Here is a 13,276-nt window from a genome sequence, read left to right as displayed (position 1 = left end):
CTATTTTTCAGCCATTGTGATTTTGCACCAAACTTTTTGATCCATAAATGTCTTTGAGAAATTGATGGTGTTAACACTGTACTAAAGGAAACATGTTTACCTATTTACAGGTGAATGCAACAAGGCAGGAAAGCAAACTTACAGAAGAATGTGACCAGCTGATTGAAATCATTCAACAACGAAGACAAGTCATTAGCACACAAATCAAGGAGGGCAAGGTAGGAGCCAGATTATTACCAATGATTAGGAACAGGTGTAGATCTCAAAGCACTTTGAGTTTGATCTGTTATTCATTGAGATCATGGCTGATCTTCCACCTCAGTCCCAATTTCCAGCATTTCTACATCTCTTGATTGCATTAATTCCCAGAAATCATTAATCCCAGGGCATTAAGTGAATACCACAACTCAGTATCCACAACTATCTAGGATAGGGAATTCCATTACCAATGAAGAAATCTCTCCTCCTTTCAATCTTAAATGAACTATTGCTCATTCTCAAACTGTGACCCTTATTCCTCAGCTGCTCAGCCAGATGAAACATCCATCCTGCACACAGCCTATAAGGCCCTTTAAGAATTTGGAGAGTTTTGATCTGATTTCTTATTCTTCAGAACTCTTGTGAATACAGCATCAGTTTATTCAATGGTTCCTCATAGCAGACCTGCTATCCCTGGAACCAGTCTTGTAATTCTCAGAATCAGGTTTATTATCACTGACATATGCCATGAAATATCTACTTTTGTAACAGCAGTACAGTGCAAGACATGAAAAATATTAACATAACTTACAATAAATAAATAAACAAGCAAACAAACAAGTGAATAAATGGTTACTACAAAAGAGGAATAGCAACCAATGTTAATGGTTTCATAGATAGTTCAGAAATCTGAAGGTGGAGGGGAAGGTGCTGCTCCTAAGCTGTTGAGTGCGTATCTTCAGGCTCCTGTACTTCCTTCCTGATGGTAGCCATGAGAAGAGGGAATGTCCTGTGTGAGGGTCCTTAGTGATGGATGGCACCTTCTCTCCTTCTTGAAGCATTGCCTTTTGAAGGTGTCCTCAGTGGTGGAGAGCATGTGCCTGTGATGGAGCTGGGCAGATGAATAACCCACTGCAGCATCTTTCAGTCCTGTGCATTAGGAGCCTCCATGCCAGGTGGTGATGCAGCCTGTTGGAATGGTCTCCCCAGTATGTCCACAGAAATTTGCTAGAGTCTTCAGCGACCTACCTAATGAACTATGCATGCCTTCTTCATGATTGCATCATTGTGTAGGATCCAGGGTATATCCTCTGAGTTGTTAATGCTCAGGAATTTGAAACAGCTGATCTCTCAAAGAAGATTAGTGTGTGTTCTCCCTTAATGAAGTCCACAGTTAATTCCTTGATCTCGTTGACATTGAGTTCAAGGTTTTTTGTTGCGACGCCATTCAACCAGTTTTTCACTCCTGTGTGCCTCCTTGTCAGCATCTGAGGTTCTGCCAATAATTGCGACGCCATTCAACCAGTTTTTCACTCCTGTGTGCCTCCTTGTCAGCATCTGAGGTTCTGCCAATAACTGGAGTCATGAACAGATTTATAGACGGCATTTAATCTGTGCCTAGCCACTTAGTCGGAAGTGTAGAGAGAGTAGAGCAGTGGGCTGAGCATGCATCCTTGAGGTGTGCCTCACAACGAGAAGCTATTACTGATCTGCACAATGGTCACTGGATGAGGAAGTCAAGAATTCAGTTGCAGAGGCCCAGGCTTTGAAGCTTGTTGATTAGCATTGATGGAATGATGGTGATGGAGCGGGAGGTCCTCAGTGGATGAGAGCACTGGTATACAGGTGGAAACACAACACATCCAGAGGAGATAGGGAGAAGCAAGCTGAGTGACGGAGCCCAGTACCAAGTGGGAGGAAACCTTCGGGTAGCCCCCCCACTGAGACTTAGTGCGGGTCAGCAGCCTGGGCTGGGAATTCACCCATTCTCACTGACACTGTGCTCAGCAGGCTGAAAACAGGAAACAAGTTGTAGATTCAATAACAAATGGAAAGCAACGTGTTAATGTAGTACAGCAGCAGATCCCTGAACAAGAAGTGAAGGCTTGGGGCTGATGTTTGCAGGAAGACTGTATCTGAGGTCCTGATGAGTGCGAGGGTCTGACCACTCAGAGTGATAATTCAGAAATTAGATACCACATGTGACTACTGTGGATGGATCATTTCCTGATATTGATAAATTAGAGGGTGAAAGGTTAAGATGATTATTAGAGCAGAGGTTGTTCAGCTGCTGTTTGATTAAGGCCGATGCATATCTCAGCTTTACTTCCCCATCACTATTCAAAATCCAGCAAGTTCCTTACCCGGCAAAGGCAGACAGAAAAATTACAAATGATACACAGCCTTCAGATTTGCACTTCCCGTTCTGGCTGGAGTGAAGCAGAATATCCCTCCAGATGCTGGGTGGGGCGTTCGGCGGGCTCGCAGTGCAGAATGTGGAAGGCAGATTTCTGAGCGGCAGCTTCAGCTTTTCCCAGATGTGAAAGATTTGTGCAGCTGACTTTCCAGGCCGAAGGCTATTTGGGGAGACAGAGAGTAAACCACAGCAGACCAATCACTTTGCTGAAATCACTTGGATGCACTGACACACGAGCCGGGCACATTTCCTTCACCACGGGTAATAAGTTTTGATCTGGGCTCCTCTCAGAAACTTTAATCAATGCCGTCAAATTATTATAGCCCTGTCTGTGGGCTAATGAGGGATTTCCTGAACTTGCACCTTGGAACTAAGTTCACATAGTTCCCGGCTGCAACACCTCCCACCCCTGCCCCTGGTTCCAGTGATGGGAACAGGAAGGAAGGAAATAGCTGTTGCCCAAAGGAGTTGAGCAGATGGAAACAACCAAGGGCAATTCCAGAGAGCCACAGTAGCCCCACCACAAAGCAGCCTGTGGTGGAAATTATTTGACTGAAAGGGGTTATATACTGCAATTTCTGGGCGAGAGGTATAAGTAATGTGGATTTTTCTGTGGGTCTTTTGCTCGCTCTCAGTTGCTTCCCACATCACAAAATAAGAGCCCATGTGAATGATACTACCTGTACCAAAGCACTATAAAGCTGTGATTCTGTAAAGGTATCTGTCTTAGAAACTTGACATGATGTCTGTTTTAAATGGACGTATTAGTCACCATATTGCCACAGGTGCCAGTGCTCACCACACAGTACGGAGACAGGGCCTCTATCTTACCCTGTCAATGCGGACAATCAAGCATTTATACCAAGGGTGCTCCTTCCAACCACACCACAAAGCTACTGGAGCCTGCTGCCTCTAATCTACCTGGCCAGACCACTATGTTGACCTTCACGGTTTAAAGCCTCCCCTAATTGTTGTCTTGAGGAACTCACGTCGCCATTCTCCCCTCCCAACCTCCCTCCGGGTCTCTCACTAAGATCCAGCGACTCTGAGCTTATGGGATTGGTCTGTGCCTGGGGTTTGGGAGAGTAAATGATTTCGAAAGCAAAAAGAGGTTTTTGAAATTGAAGCTCCCTGATAAGCAGAAAAGCAGAAAGCTAGCTCTGAAAATCCTCTGTCGGTTGTTACCGAGGGGCCAAGCACCCACCCCACTTCCATACCTACGATTTTATCTCCAGTTCCCCCTTGGAGTCACCAAGCAATCAGTGTGAGCTTTTGGAGAAACCTCCAGTCCTGGTGGGGAAGGTGTGCAAGGAGATGGAGGTGGCAAGGCTCATGTTGTGGCCAAGAAGATTGGAGGCCCAAGGCTTGGTTATCTTCCTCACCCAATAGGAAGCAAAAGGGAATTAAAATCCTACTTTCCTAGGCTGCTCTGCCCCTTGATCCAGTTTCTAATGATGTGGTAAGAAGAGCAAGGCACATTGCCACCTGCTTCTGTGCCAACACGATCTGCATCATCCCTACTCCCTCATGTTTTCCCCAGTTCCTATAGGAAGTACATGACTGAATCTGCTTCCATCACCCTTCCTTGGTTAAGTTGCCATGGATAAAGATTTCTGTCCATCCTGCGCGATCGGAACAAAAAAATGTGCAAAGTGGTGTGTGTGTGTGTGTGTGTGTGTGTGTGTGTGTGTGTGTGTGTGTGCGCGCACGCGCGTGTGTGTGCGTGTGCAAGCATGCGTGCGTGCGTGTATGCAGTATCCCACATCCTTTGCATGAGATCTTCTTTTGTTTCTTTGAAGGTTGTACGACTGCGGAAGCTGGCCCAGCAGATCGCTAACTGCAAGCAGTCTATTGAACGATCCGGGTCGCTCATCACTCAAGCAGAGCAAACGCTGAAAGAAAACGACCACGCCCGCTTCTTGCAGACGGCTAAAAATATCTCCGAAAGGTAAGAGAGCACAGCGCCAGTCATTTGTGATTTGGCTTCTGATGGCCGGTGACTGACTGGTATCTCACAGGTTTGCAGCATCAGCTGTGCTCCTGTTATCGTTGCCAGAGGAATCACACACCTTCTCGAGCTTTTATTTTAAATCTAAGACGATGATCTTGTTGTTGAGTGTTGGTGCTGGAAGGATTTCACTTTCTAGGTTAGTGCTACCTCCCCTTTCCCTGATGGATATTTGGATAGTGCCCAGGTTATGGTAAGATTCCCTCCCTGAGAACTGCTCTTAAAGTGGGTTAAAAATGAAGGAAAAGAGTTCAAAGATTCAAAGGTCCAAATTAATGTCAGAGAAATGTATACAATATACATCCTGAAATGCTTTTTCTTCGCAAATATCTACAAAAACAGAGAAGTGCCCCAAAGAATGAACGACAGTTTAACATGAGAACCCCAAAGACCCTCAGGTCCCCCACCTCCCCGCGCATAAACGGCAGCAAGCCATGATCCCCACTCCCCCCAGCAAAAAAAAGTGCACCCACTGCTGAGCACAAGCGTGAGCTAGGCGATAGCAGACACATTTGCAGTTACCCCAAAGACTATCGCATTTCATCTGGCATTTGACAACCCACAGGTTCTCTCTCTCCTTAATAAGGGAGAGGGAGGTCACCTCCATTTTCACAGGGAGCGGGAGGCATAACAACAACCCACTGGTTTACGATGTTAAAAAGTCCATTTTGTTGCTTTTTACGAGCTTGGTGCCCGAAGATTTGAACCTTTGAACCCAAATTTTTCGTGAGTCAAAACTGAAGGAAAGGAGTGTGTCAGAAACAGTCGTGACAGGCGACCATGCATACACAGCGAGAATGGCCGTCATCCACTCTCACTGGGCACGTGAATGAACATTCCCAGCTCTGCTCAGCACCACCAAGATGTAGAAATCTCATTATCCAAAATGTAGAAATTTGCTCCAGTCTCTGGTGACATAGCAAATCTCCTCAAATCTCCTCAAATCTCCGTGACGTGCCTTCCTCAGGGATGCATCAATATGTTCAACCCAGGATAGGTTATCTGCGATGTTGACACCCAAGAACTTAAATCTGCTCACCCTTTCCAATGCTGACCCTTCAAAGAGGACTGGTATGTGTTCTCCCAACTGCTCCTTCCTGAAGTCCACAATTAATTCCTTGGTTTTGCTGACATTGAGTGCAAGATTGTTGCACTCAACCAGCCGATTTATCTCACTCCTGAGATTCTGCTAACAACAGTGGTGTTGTTGGCAAATTTGAAATTGAAGTGGCCATCTTAGTCTTTCTGCCAGGGATAACCCAAATTAAGCAGATGCCTAGCTGTGCTGAAGGTTACAGAGGATGGAAGGTGGTAAGTTGCACAAACAAGAGAAAATCTGCGGGTGCTGGAAATCCAGAGCATGCACGCAAAATGCTGGAGGAACTCAGCAGGCCAGGCAGCACCTTCAGGAGGTGGGAGGATAGCTATACTTAAGGCAATGATATTGCAACATCTAATGAACTAACGCCAGGGCAGAGATTATCGATGTCACAGAGGTGGAAGTTGCCACTCTAGGTGACTATCTGGGGGCAGAACATCAGCTTAGGAGCAGTGAGTGGTTTGGTTTCAGCCTTACATAATGCTGAGATAATTACTGAGGTAATGCCGGTGGTTTTAATGTGTTCGTGTAACATCCCCACAATATTTGCACCTGAGACACTGCCGGTGATGTAATGTGTTTGTTCAATAACAATGGTGAGAGTTGGGACCTTGTCAATTCCCAAGGGCTGTGCTTGGAGTCAGTGTCCAGGGAGGGGGATTTGCAGCAGACCTGAAAAAGTTAACAGTTGTGTTCCAGATATTTAATTGGAGCAATTCCTCCAAATCAAGATGTTATGGAAGTAGTGTGGTGGATAAGAGAAAGTGGAGAGGCTGGGAGCTGGTGAGGTGGGAAGGCTGGTTGCTGCCAGCATATCTGAGGGAAGCTAATGCTGATGCTTTAGCCCAGGGTGAGAAATGTGAAACTTTCAAGATTCAGAAGATTCCAAATGGAGCAGCATCTGCAGGAGAAGCAGATGACTGAAAATCAAAAAACTGCAGGTGCCATAAATCTGAGAGAAAAATAGAAAATGCTGGAAATACTCCAGCAGGTCAGGCAGCATCTGCTGTACTTGGAGAGCTTGGCATGAAACTGGAGAACTGAATTACCCCCTTCAAACCAACCTACCTACCCTCCACCCAGCTTGAAGATGAAGAACATTTAAATGACTGTTTCTGTTTTGAGAAACAAGTGGTTAAATTTTCTAAAATCCTACTGCAATATTTTCCAATTTGAAATTGAAAGACATTTTCATCCCTGTGATCTGATTCCCAGAACTCCACCTGCTGTTCATTATCAGCTATCGGAGAATGGAGCTATCTCAAATCTATTTGGCAGAGGGGGTTTGCATTAATGCAAGTTAAGTGTTCAGCCATCTTACTGCCAGCCCTATCTCCTTATTTCACAAACAACATCATTCCAGATTGCATTCAAATGGAGCTGCAGAAAGATAACGAAAGGCACTCTTGTGAATTTCTGGCAGGACTAACACATTCCCTGGAAACTTTTGTCTCTGTTGATCTGTGGGCCAGATTTGTCTGTGCTCAGGCCTCACTGCAGTCCGAGCTGATACCTTAATGGAGTGTGGTTGTTGGAGCTGATATTCTTCTCTCAACCAGTACCAGTTGACTAAAATCTAGATGGCAAGACTGATATATGAATGAGAGTTGGGTGGTTAGGAGTCCTCTCCCTTGACTTTAGAGGAATGTCATAGCAACTGTGAACAATTCTAACAGGACTAGATATAGCAGGACCTTCCAAGTTGCTGGAGAGGCCAGACTGAGTCTGTATTTAACCTTAGTTAGACCCCACTTGTGTTCATTTCTGGTCACCTCATTACAGGAAGGATGTGGATGCTGTAGAAAGAGTGCAGAGGAGACTCATAAAGATGTTGCCTGGATTGGAGAGCATGCCCTATGAGAATAGGTTGATTGAACTCGGCCTTTTCTCCTTGGAGCGACGGAAGATGAGAGGTGACCTGATAGAGGTGTACGAGATGATGAGATGCATTGATCATGTGGATAGTCAGAGGCTTTTTCCCAGGACTGAAATAGCTAGCACGAGATTGCACAGTTTTGAGGTGCCTGGAAATAGGTACAGAGGAGATGTCAGGGGTAAGTTTTTCACACACTGAGTGGAGGTTGCATGGAATACACTGCCAGTGATGGTGGTGGAGGCGGAGACAATAGCGTCTTAGGTAGGTATTTAGAGCTTAGAGGAAAAGAGGGCTATGCGGTAGGGAAATTCTAGGCAGCCTCTAGAGTGGGTTACATGGTCGGCACAACATTGTGGGCTGAAAGGCCTGTAATGTGCTGTAGATTTCTGTGTTTCTTTAACGAGGGTCACAGACTCAGGCCACAGGACATCTATTTTAGAATGGAGATCGTGAGAAGCTTCTGCACCCAATGGGGAGTGAACCACAGACGGTGGAAAAGACCAAGTCATTGACCATGTTCCAGGAGGAGGTAGATGTAATCCTTAGTTCTAAACGGATCAAGGGATTTGGTGCGAAGGTAGGAACAGGGTTCTAAGTGGATGATCCACCGTGAACAATGAATGGTAGAACAGAGACGAAGGACTGAATAGCCTTCTCCTGTTCTCTCTTTCTGTGTTCAAAACAGAGAGAATTTAGTCATTTGCTCTTGCTCCCAGATCACTGCATCTGCAGTCTCTTGTGTGTGCTTTCAGCTGCACAGTCTTGACCTGCTCTGTCGTGACATTGCATCAGCATTAACAGATGTGTAATCGCTAATCCAGACATTAATTTCCTAATTAAACTTCTTACTGTTGAGTTCAACACACTCCCTGAGCTGATGTGTGTGTGAGGATGGCAGCTCCTGTGGTTGACCAGCCTCTCCTGTTCCATCAGTACTGGTTGGTGCTTTGTTAGTAACTGCCTCACGTCTAACTGCGGAGTTACTGTTGAGTTCAGTGCTGAGCTCAAAAAGTGTTAGAGAGTGGCTGAACGGTTGAGGCGGACTGGGGAAATAACGAGAAAGTGAGTGGGGCTGGAAGAGAAGGGGTTTGAAATGCTGTAGTACAGGAAAGCTGCTGCACATAACATTGGGCAGCACAGCGGTTGACTTAGATATGGGGGCTATTGATCCAGAGTTATGAGTTCAAATCCCACAGGGGGAGGCTAGGAAACTTAAATTAACCACTCTCTAATTAAAAAATTGGCACAAATCCAATTTCATAGCCTCCTCCACTGTCGTGATGAGGCCACACTTTGCTGGAGAAACAACACTTTATATTCCATTAGCCTCCAACCTGATGGCATGAATATCGATTTCTCAAACTTCTGGTAATGCACCCCCCCCCCCCCACCATCTCCCATCCCTTTTTCCCTCTCTCACCTTATCTCCTTGCCTGCCCATCACCTCCCTTTGGTACAACTCCCCACTTTTCTTTCTTTCATGGTCGTCTATCTCTTTCACCTATCAACTTCCCAGCTCTTTACTTCATCCCTCACCCTCCAGGTTTCACCTGTCACCTTGTGTTTCTCTTTCCCCTCCCCGCACCCTTTAAATCCACTGATCAGCTTTCTTTCTCCAGTCCTGCCGAAGGGTCTCGGCCCGAAACACCGACAAATCCTCTTTCCTGACCTGCTGAGCTCCCCCAGCATTTTGTGTGTGTTGTTTGATGATCTGGTCACATCATGATCACATCACAAACATCAGCATCTGCAGATTTGCTGGTGTTTGTGATGTGATCATGAAGCTACCAGACTGTGAAAATGCAACAGGTTCACTAATATCCTATAGAGAAGAATGCCTGCTGCCTGTAGCTGGACAGGCCTATGTGTGACTCCAACCCACTCGCATGGTTTCCTCCTAGCGGCCCTTCTCTGCTATCATTGCAGGTCACTAAGAGGAAAAAATTAGTTAAGACCGACGTTGGGCCCTTGAAGGCAGAAATGGATGAATTTATTATGGGGAACAAGGAAATGGCAGACAAGTTGAACAGGTACTTTGGATCTGTCTTCACTAGGGAAGACACAGACACTCTCCCAGATGTAATAGTGGCCAGATGACCTAAGGTAACGGAGGAACTGAAGGAAATTCACATTAGGCAGAAAATGGTGTTGGCTAGACTGATGGGACTGAAGGCTGATAAGTCCCCAGGGCCTGATGGTCTGCATCCCAGGGTACTTAAGGAGGTGGCTCTAGAATTCGTGGATGCATTGTAATCATTTTCCAATGTTCTATAGGTTCAGGATCAGTTCTTGAGGATTAGAGGGTAGCAAATGTTATCCCACTTTTTAAGAAAGGAGAGAGAGAGAAAACAGGGAATTATAGACCAGTTAGCCTGACATCAGTGGTGGGGAAGACGCTGGAGTCAATTATAACGAATGAAATAGCGGCACATTTGGATAGCAGTAACAGGATTGGTCCGAGTCAGCATGGATTTACAAAGGGGGAAATCATGCTTGACTAATTTTCTGGAACTTTTTGAGGATGTAACAATGAAAGTGGACAAGGGACAGCCAGTGGATGTAGTGTACCTGGACTTTGAGAAAGCCTTTGATAAGGTCCCACATAGGAGATTAGTGGGCAAAATTAGAGCACATGGTATTGGGGGTAGGGTACTAACATGGATAGAAAATTGGTTGGCAGACAGGAAACAAAGAGTAGGGATTAACAGGTCCTTTTCAGAATGGCAGGCAGTGACTAGTGGGGTATTGCAAGGCTCATTGCTGGGACCGCAGCTATTTACAATATACATTAATGACTTAGCTGAAGGGATTAAAAGTAACATTAGCAAATTTGCAGATGACACAAAGCAGGGTGGCAGTTGAAAATATGAGAAGGATGTTAGGAGAATGCTGGGTGACTTAGACAGGTTGGGTGAATGGGCAGATGCATGGCAGATGCAGTTTAATGTGGATAAATGTGAGGTTATCCACTTTGGTGGCAAGAACAGGAAGGCAGATTGCTATCTGAATGATGTCAAGTTAGGAAAAGGGGAAGTACAACAAGAGGTACTGATTGTGTTCATCAGTCACTGAAAGTAAGCATGTAGGTACAACAGGCAGTGAAGAAAGCTAATGGCATGTTAGCCTTCATAACAAGGGGAGTTGAGTATAGGAGCAAATTGGTCCTTCTACAGCTGTACAGGGCCCTGGTGGGACCCCACCTGGAGTATTGCGTTCAGTTTTGGTCTCCAAATCTGAGGAAGGAAATTCTTGCTATTGAGGGAGTGCAGTGTAGGTTCACGAGGTTGTTTCCCGGGATGGCGGGACTGTCATATGTTGAAAGAATGGACCGACTGGGCTTGTATACACTGGAATTCAGAAGGATGAGAGGGGATCTGATTGAAGCATATAAGATTATTAAGGGATTGGACATGCTAGAAGCAGGAAGCATGTTCCCGATGTTGGGGGAGTCCAGAACCAGAAACCACAGTTTAAGAATAAGGGGTAGGCCATTTAGAACAAAGTTCAGGAAAAACTTTCACCCAGAGAGTGTGGAATGCTCTGCCTCAGAAAGTAGTGGAGGCCAATTCTCTGGATGCTTTCAAGAAAGAGTTAGATAGAGCTCTTAAAGATAGCGGAGTCAAGGGATATGAGGAGAAGGCAGGAACAGGGTACTGATTGTGGATGATCAGCCATGATCACACTGAATGGCGGTGCTGGCTCGAAGGGCCGAAGGGCCTACTCCTGCACCTATTGTATGTTGTCTGTTGTAACTAAGCAATAAGTCAATCAGTAACTTGTGATGAACAATAAATGTCAGCAACATCCACATTTAGTGAACTAATAGAAACAAAATCAACTCTATAGATATTCTGTGTGGCTTTATCTTCAAGGATGGATTATCTATCCCGAAGTGAGGTGTCCTGAACTAAGAGCAGAAAGGACTGGAGCAGGGAATGTCTATAACTGGAGCATTACGTCTTCCACTTTGTTTTGAACAATGTTTTACTTGCAGTGTGGAATTTATGTGTCCTTTGCCACAGTACCCACATCTCATATTGTAGAGTAATTGCAAATTAAATGAAGAAAAAATTATGAAGAATAGAGTTTTGCAATTTTGTAGGTGCTTTCTCAGTCTTGGGAAGTATTGAAACACTTGCTCAGTTGTTGAGGAGGTTCAACAGACTGAGCTGCAGTCATTGACTTGCATTTATCGGTAATGCCAGTCATGCACCTGCAAGGTCATCCAAGAAAGAAGGTTCTAGAGCCAGTTAGACATGAGTAATAAGTGTGAGCACACTGAGTCAGCTGAAAGAAGCCCCGCAGCTTTCCCAATCTCTCCTTGTTCTGTGTATAAAAGTGTGAAGATGGGTGCTTTCGGTGAGCTTTCAGGAGAGTGATATGTCACTAAGAATTAGGAGCTCCTGGTTTAATTTTAGCAAGTTATAACTCTGCATAATTATGTGAAGAGGCCTGAAGTCACAAAGGAGCCACAAATTAATGTCAAGTCGAATTTACCGCAAATTGCCTGACTCTGCTTCCGACTCAATAATGTCTGTCACTTGGGCTGCTGCAGCAGAACATCCAGGAGCCAGGTAGAAAGCTGCTTCACTGGATAGTGCATGTAGAATAACCCTGAAGGGGAATTTGTTTGATTCTGTTCAGCATGAAACTTCAACACTTCAACTATAATCTCTCTGGAAATAGCCGATCTCACACCTCTCCCTTTGTGTATATAAGTTAATCTTATGTATACACGGCCACACTCCACAGTTACTTGTACATTGAGTTTTATAGGATTGCTTTTATATTAATATTTATTGTTTTTATGCTTATTGTGTATTTTTTAATGCTGCATCGGTTCGAGAATAACAGTCATTTTGTTCTCCTTTAAACTCATGGACTGACAATAAGCAATCTTGAATCTTCAAGTTTGAACTCATAGCATCTGTTGATAGCAAAAGGATGCATTTGGCTGCTAGATTAATCCCACTTTCCAGAGGCCTGTAACTGCTTTGAAATGGATGAAAAGAAGACATGCTATTTTATTCTTCTAATACCTTTTCCAATTCTTTCTAGCTGTTAATCTTCAGGCTGCTATTGGAGTAAAATATAAAACTGACAGCAACAATGCTTACATGAGAATTTATAATGTCATAGATTCTGGATTAAGCAATTTTCTCAAGTTTCCTTGCAATATAATGGCAATTAATCTTCAAAGCGACTTGAAAGTCAGGGATCACACAGTTACAGAAACAAGTCCTTCAGCCGAACTTGTTCATGGCAACCAAGGTGTCTTCCTGAGCTAATCCTATTTGCCCGCTTTTGGCCCATATCCGTTTAATTCTTGCTAATCCATGAATCTGTACAAACATCTTGTAAATATTGTAATTGTAACTAACTTTATCTCTTCCTGTGGCAGATCATTCCATATACACACTCGCTTTGCTTGAAAAACTCATCTCTCAGGTCCCTTTTAAATCTTTCCCCTCTCATCCTAACTTTGTTGGCTTTTAATCATGGGGAGACAAGATGTTGCAGAAATGGAAGACTTTTTTTTGTCTGAGAAGAGTAATAACCCTCTAATCCCAGTGAAGAATGATGCCTGATCTCAATTTATACAGACATATTACACTTAACAAAATGCATTTTCTTAAATGTACCTTTGAAAAATCAGCTACAAAATCAGATTAACAGAAAGTATTTTTTTTCTGCTGTGCAGAGTTTCCATGGCCACAGCATCTTCCCAAGTGCTCATTCCGGAAATAAACCTTACTGATACTTTTGACACATTTGCATTGGACTTCTCCAGGGAGAAGAAGATGCTGGAAAACCTTGATTACCTCACAGGTAAGGGAGGAATTTGGTCTCATAGCAGTGATTCTCATTCTCTGGAATTCAGTTTAGGAGCATTTTATC

At 44.4% G+C, this 13,276-nt stretch overlaps 1 protein-coding gene across 2 annotated transcripts in view; it reads left to right on the top strand.

Annotated features, from left to right (window-relative positions):
* Positions 1-13,276, top strand: part of LOC132393122 (E3 ubiquitin-protein ligase Midline-1) — a 393,698-nt gene that overhangs the window by 341,066 nt on the left and 39,356 nt on the right. For both annotated transcript variants that reach the window (XM_059967950.1, XM_059967949.1), the window contains exons 4-6: positions 111-218; positions 4,195-4,343; positions 13,080-13,207. In XM_059967950.1, the coding sequence (XP_059823933.1) occupies positions 111-218; positions 4,195-4,343; positions 13,080-13,207 (385 nt within the window). The remainder of the gene's footprint in view (positions 1-110; positions 219-4,194; positions 4,344-13,079; positions 13,208-13,276) is intronic.

This window comes from Hypanus sabinus, chromosome 4 (genome assembly GCF_030144855.1).
Source record: "Hypanus sabinus isolate sHypSab1 chromosome 4, sHypSab1.hap1, whole genome shotgun sequence".
Taxonomy (NCBI): domain Eukaryota; kingdom Metazoa; phylum Chordata; class Chondrichthyes; order Myliobatiformes; family Dasyatidae; genus Hypanus; species Hypanus sabinus.
Note: the sequence above shows the minus strand (reverse complement) of the source record. Positions and strands in the feature narration are given on the sequence as shown.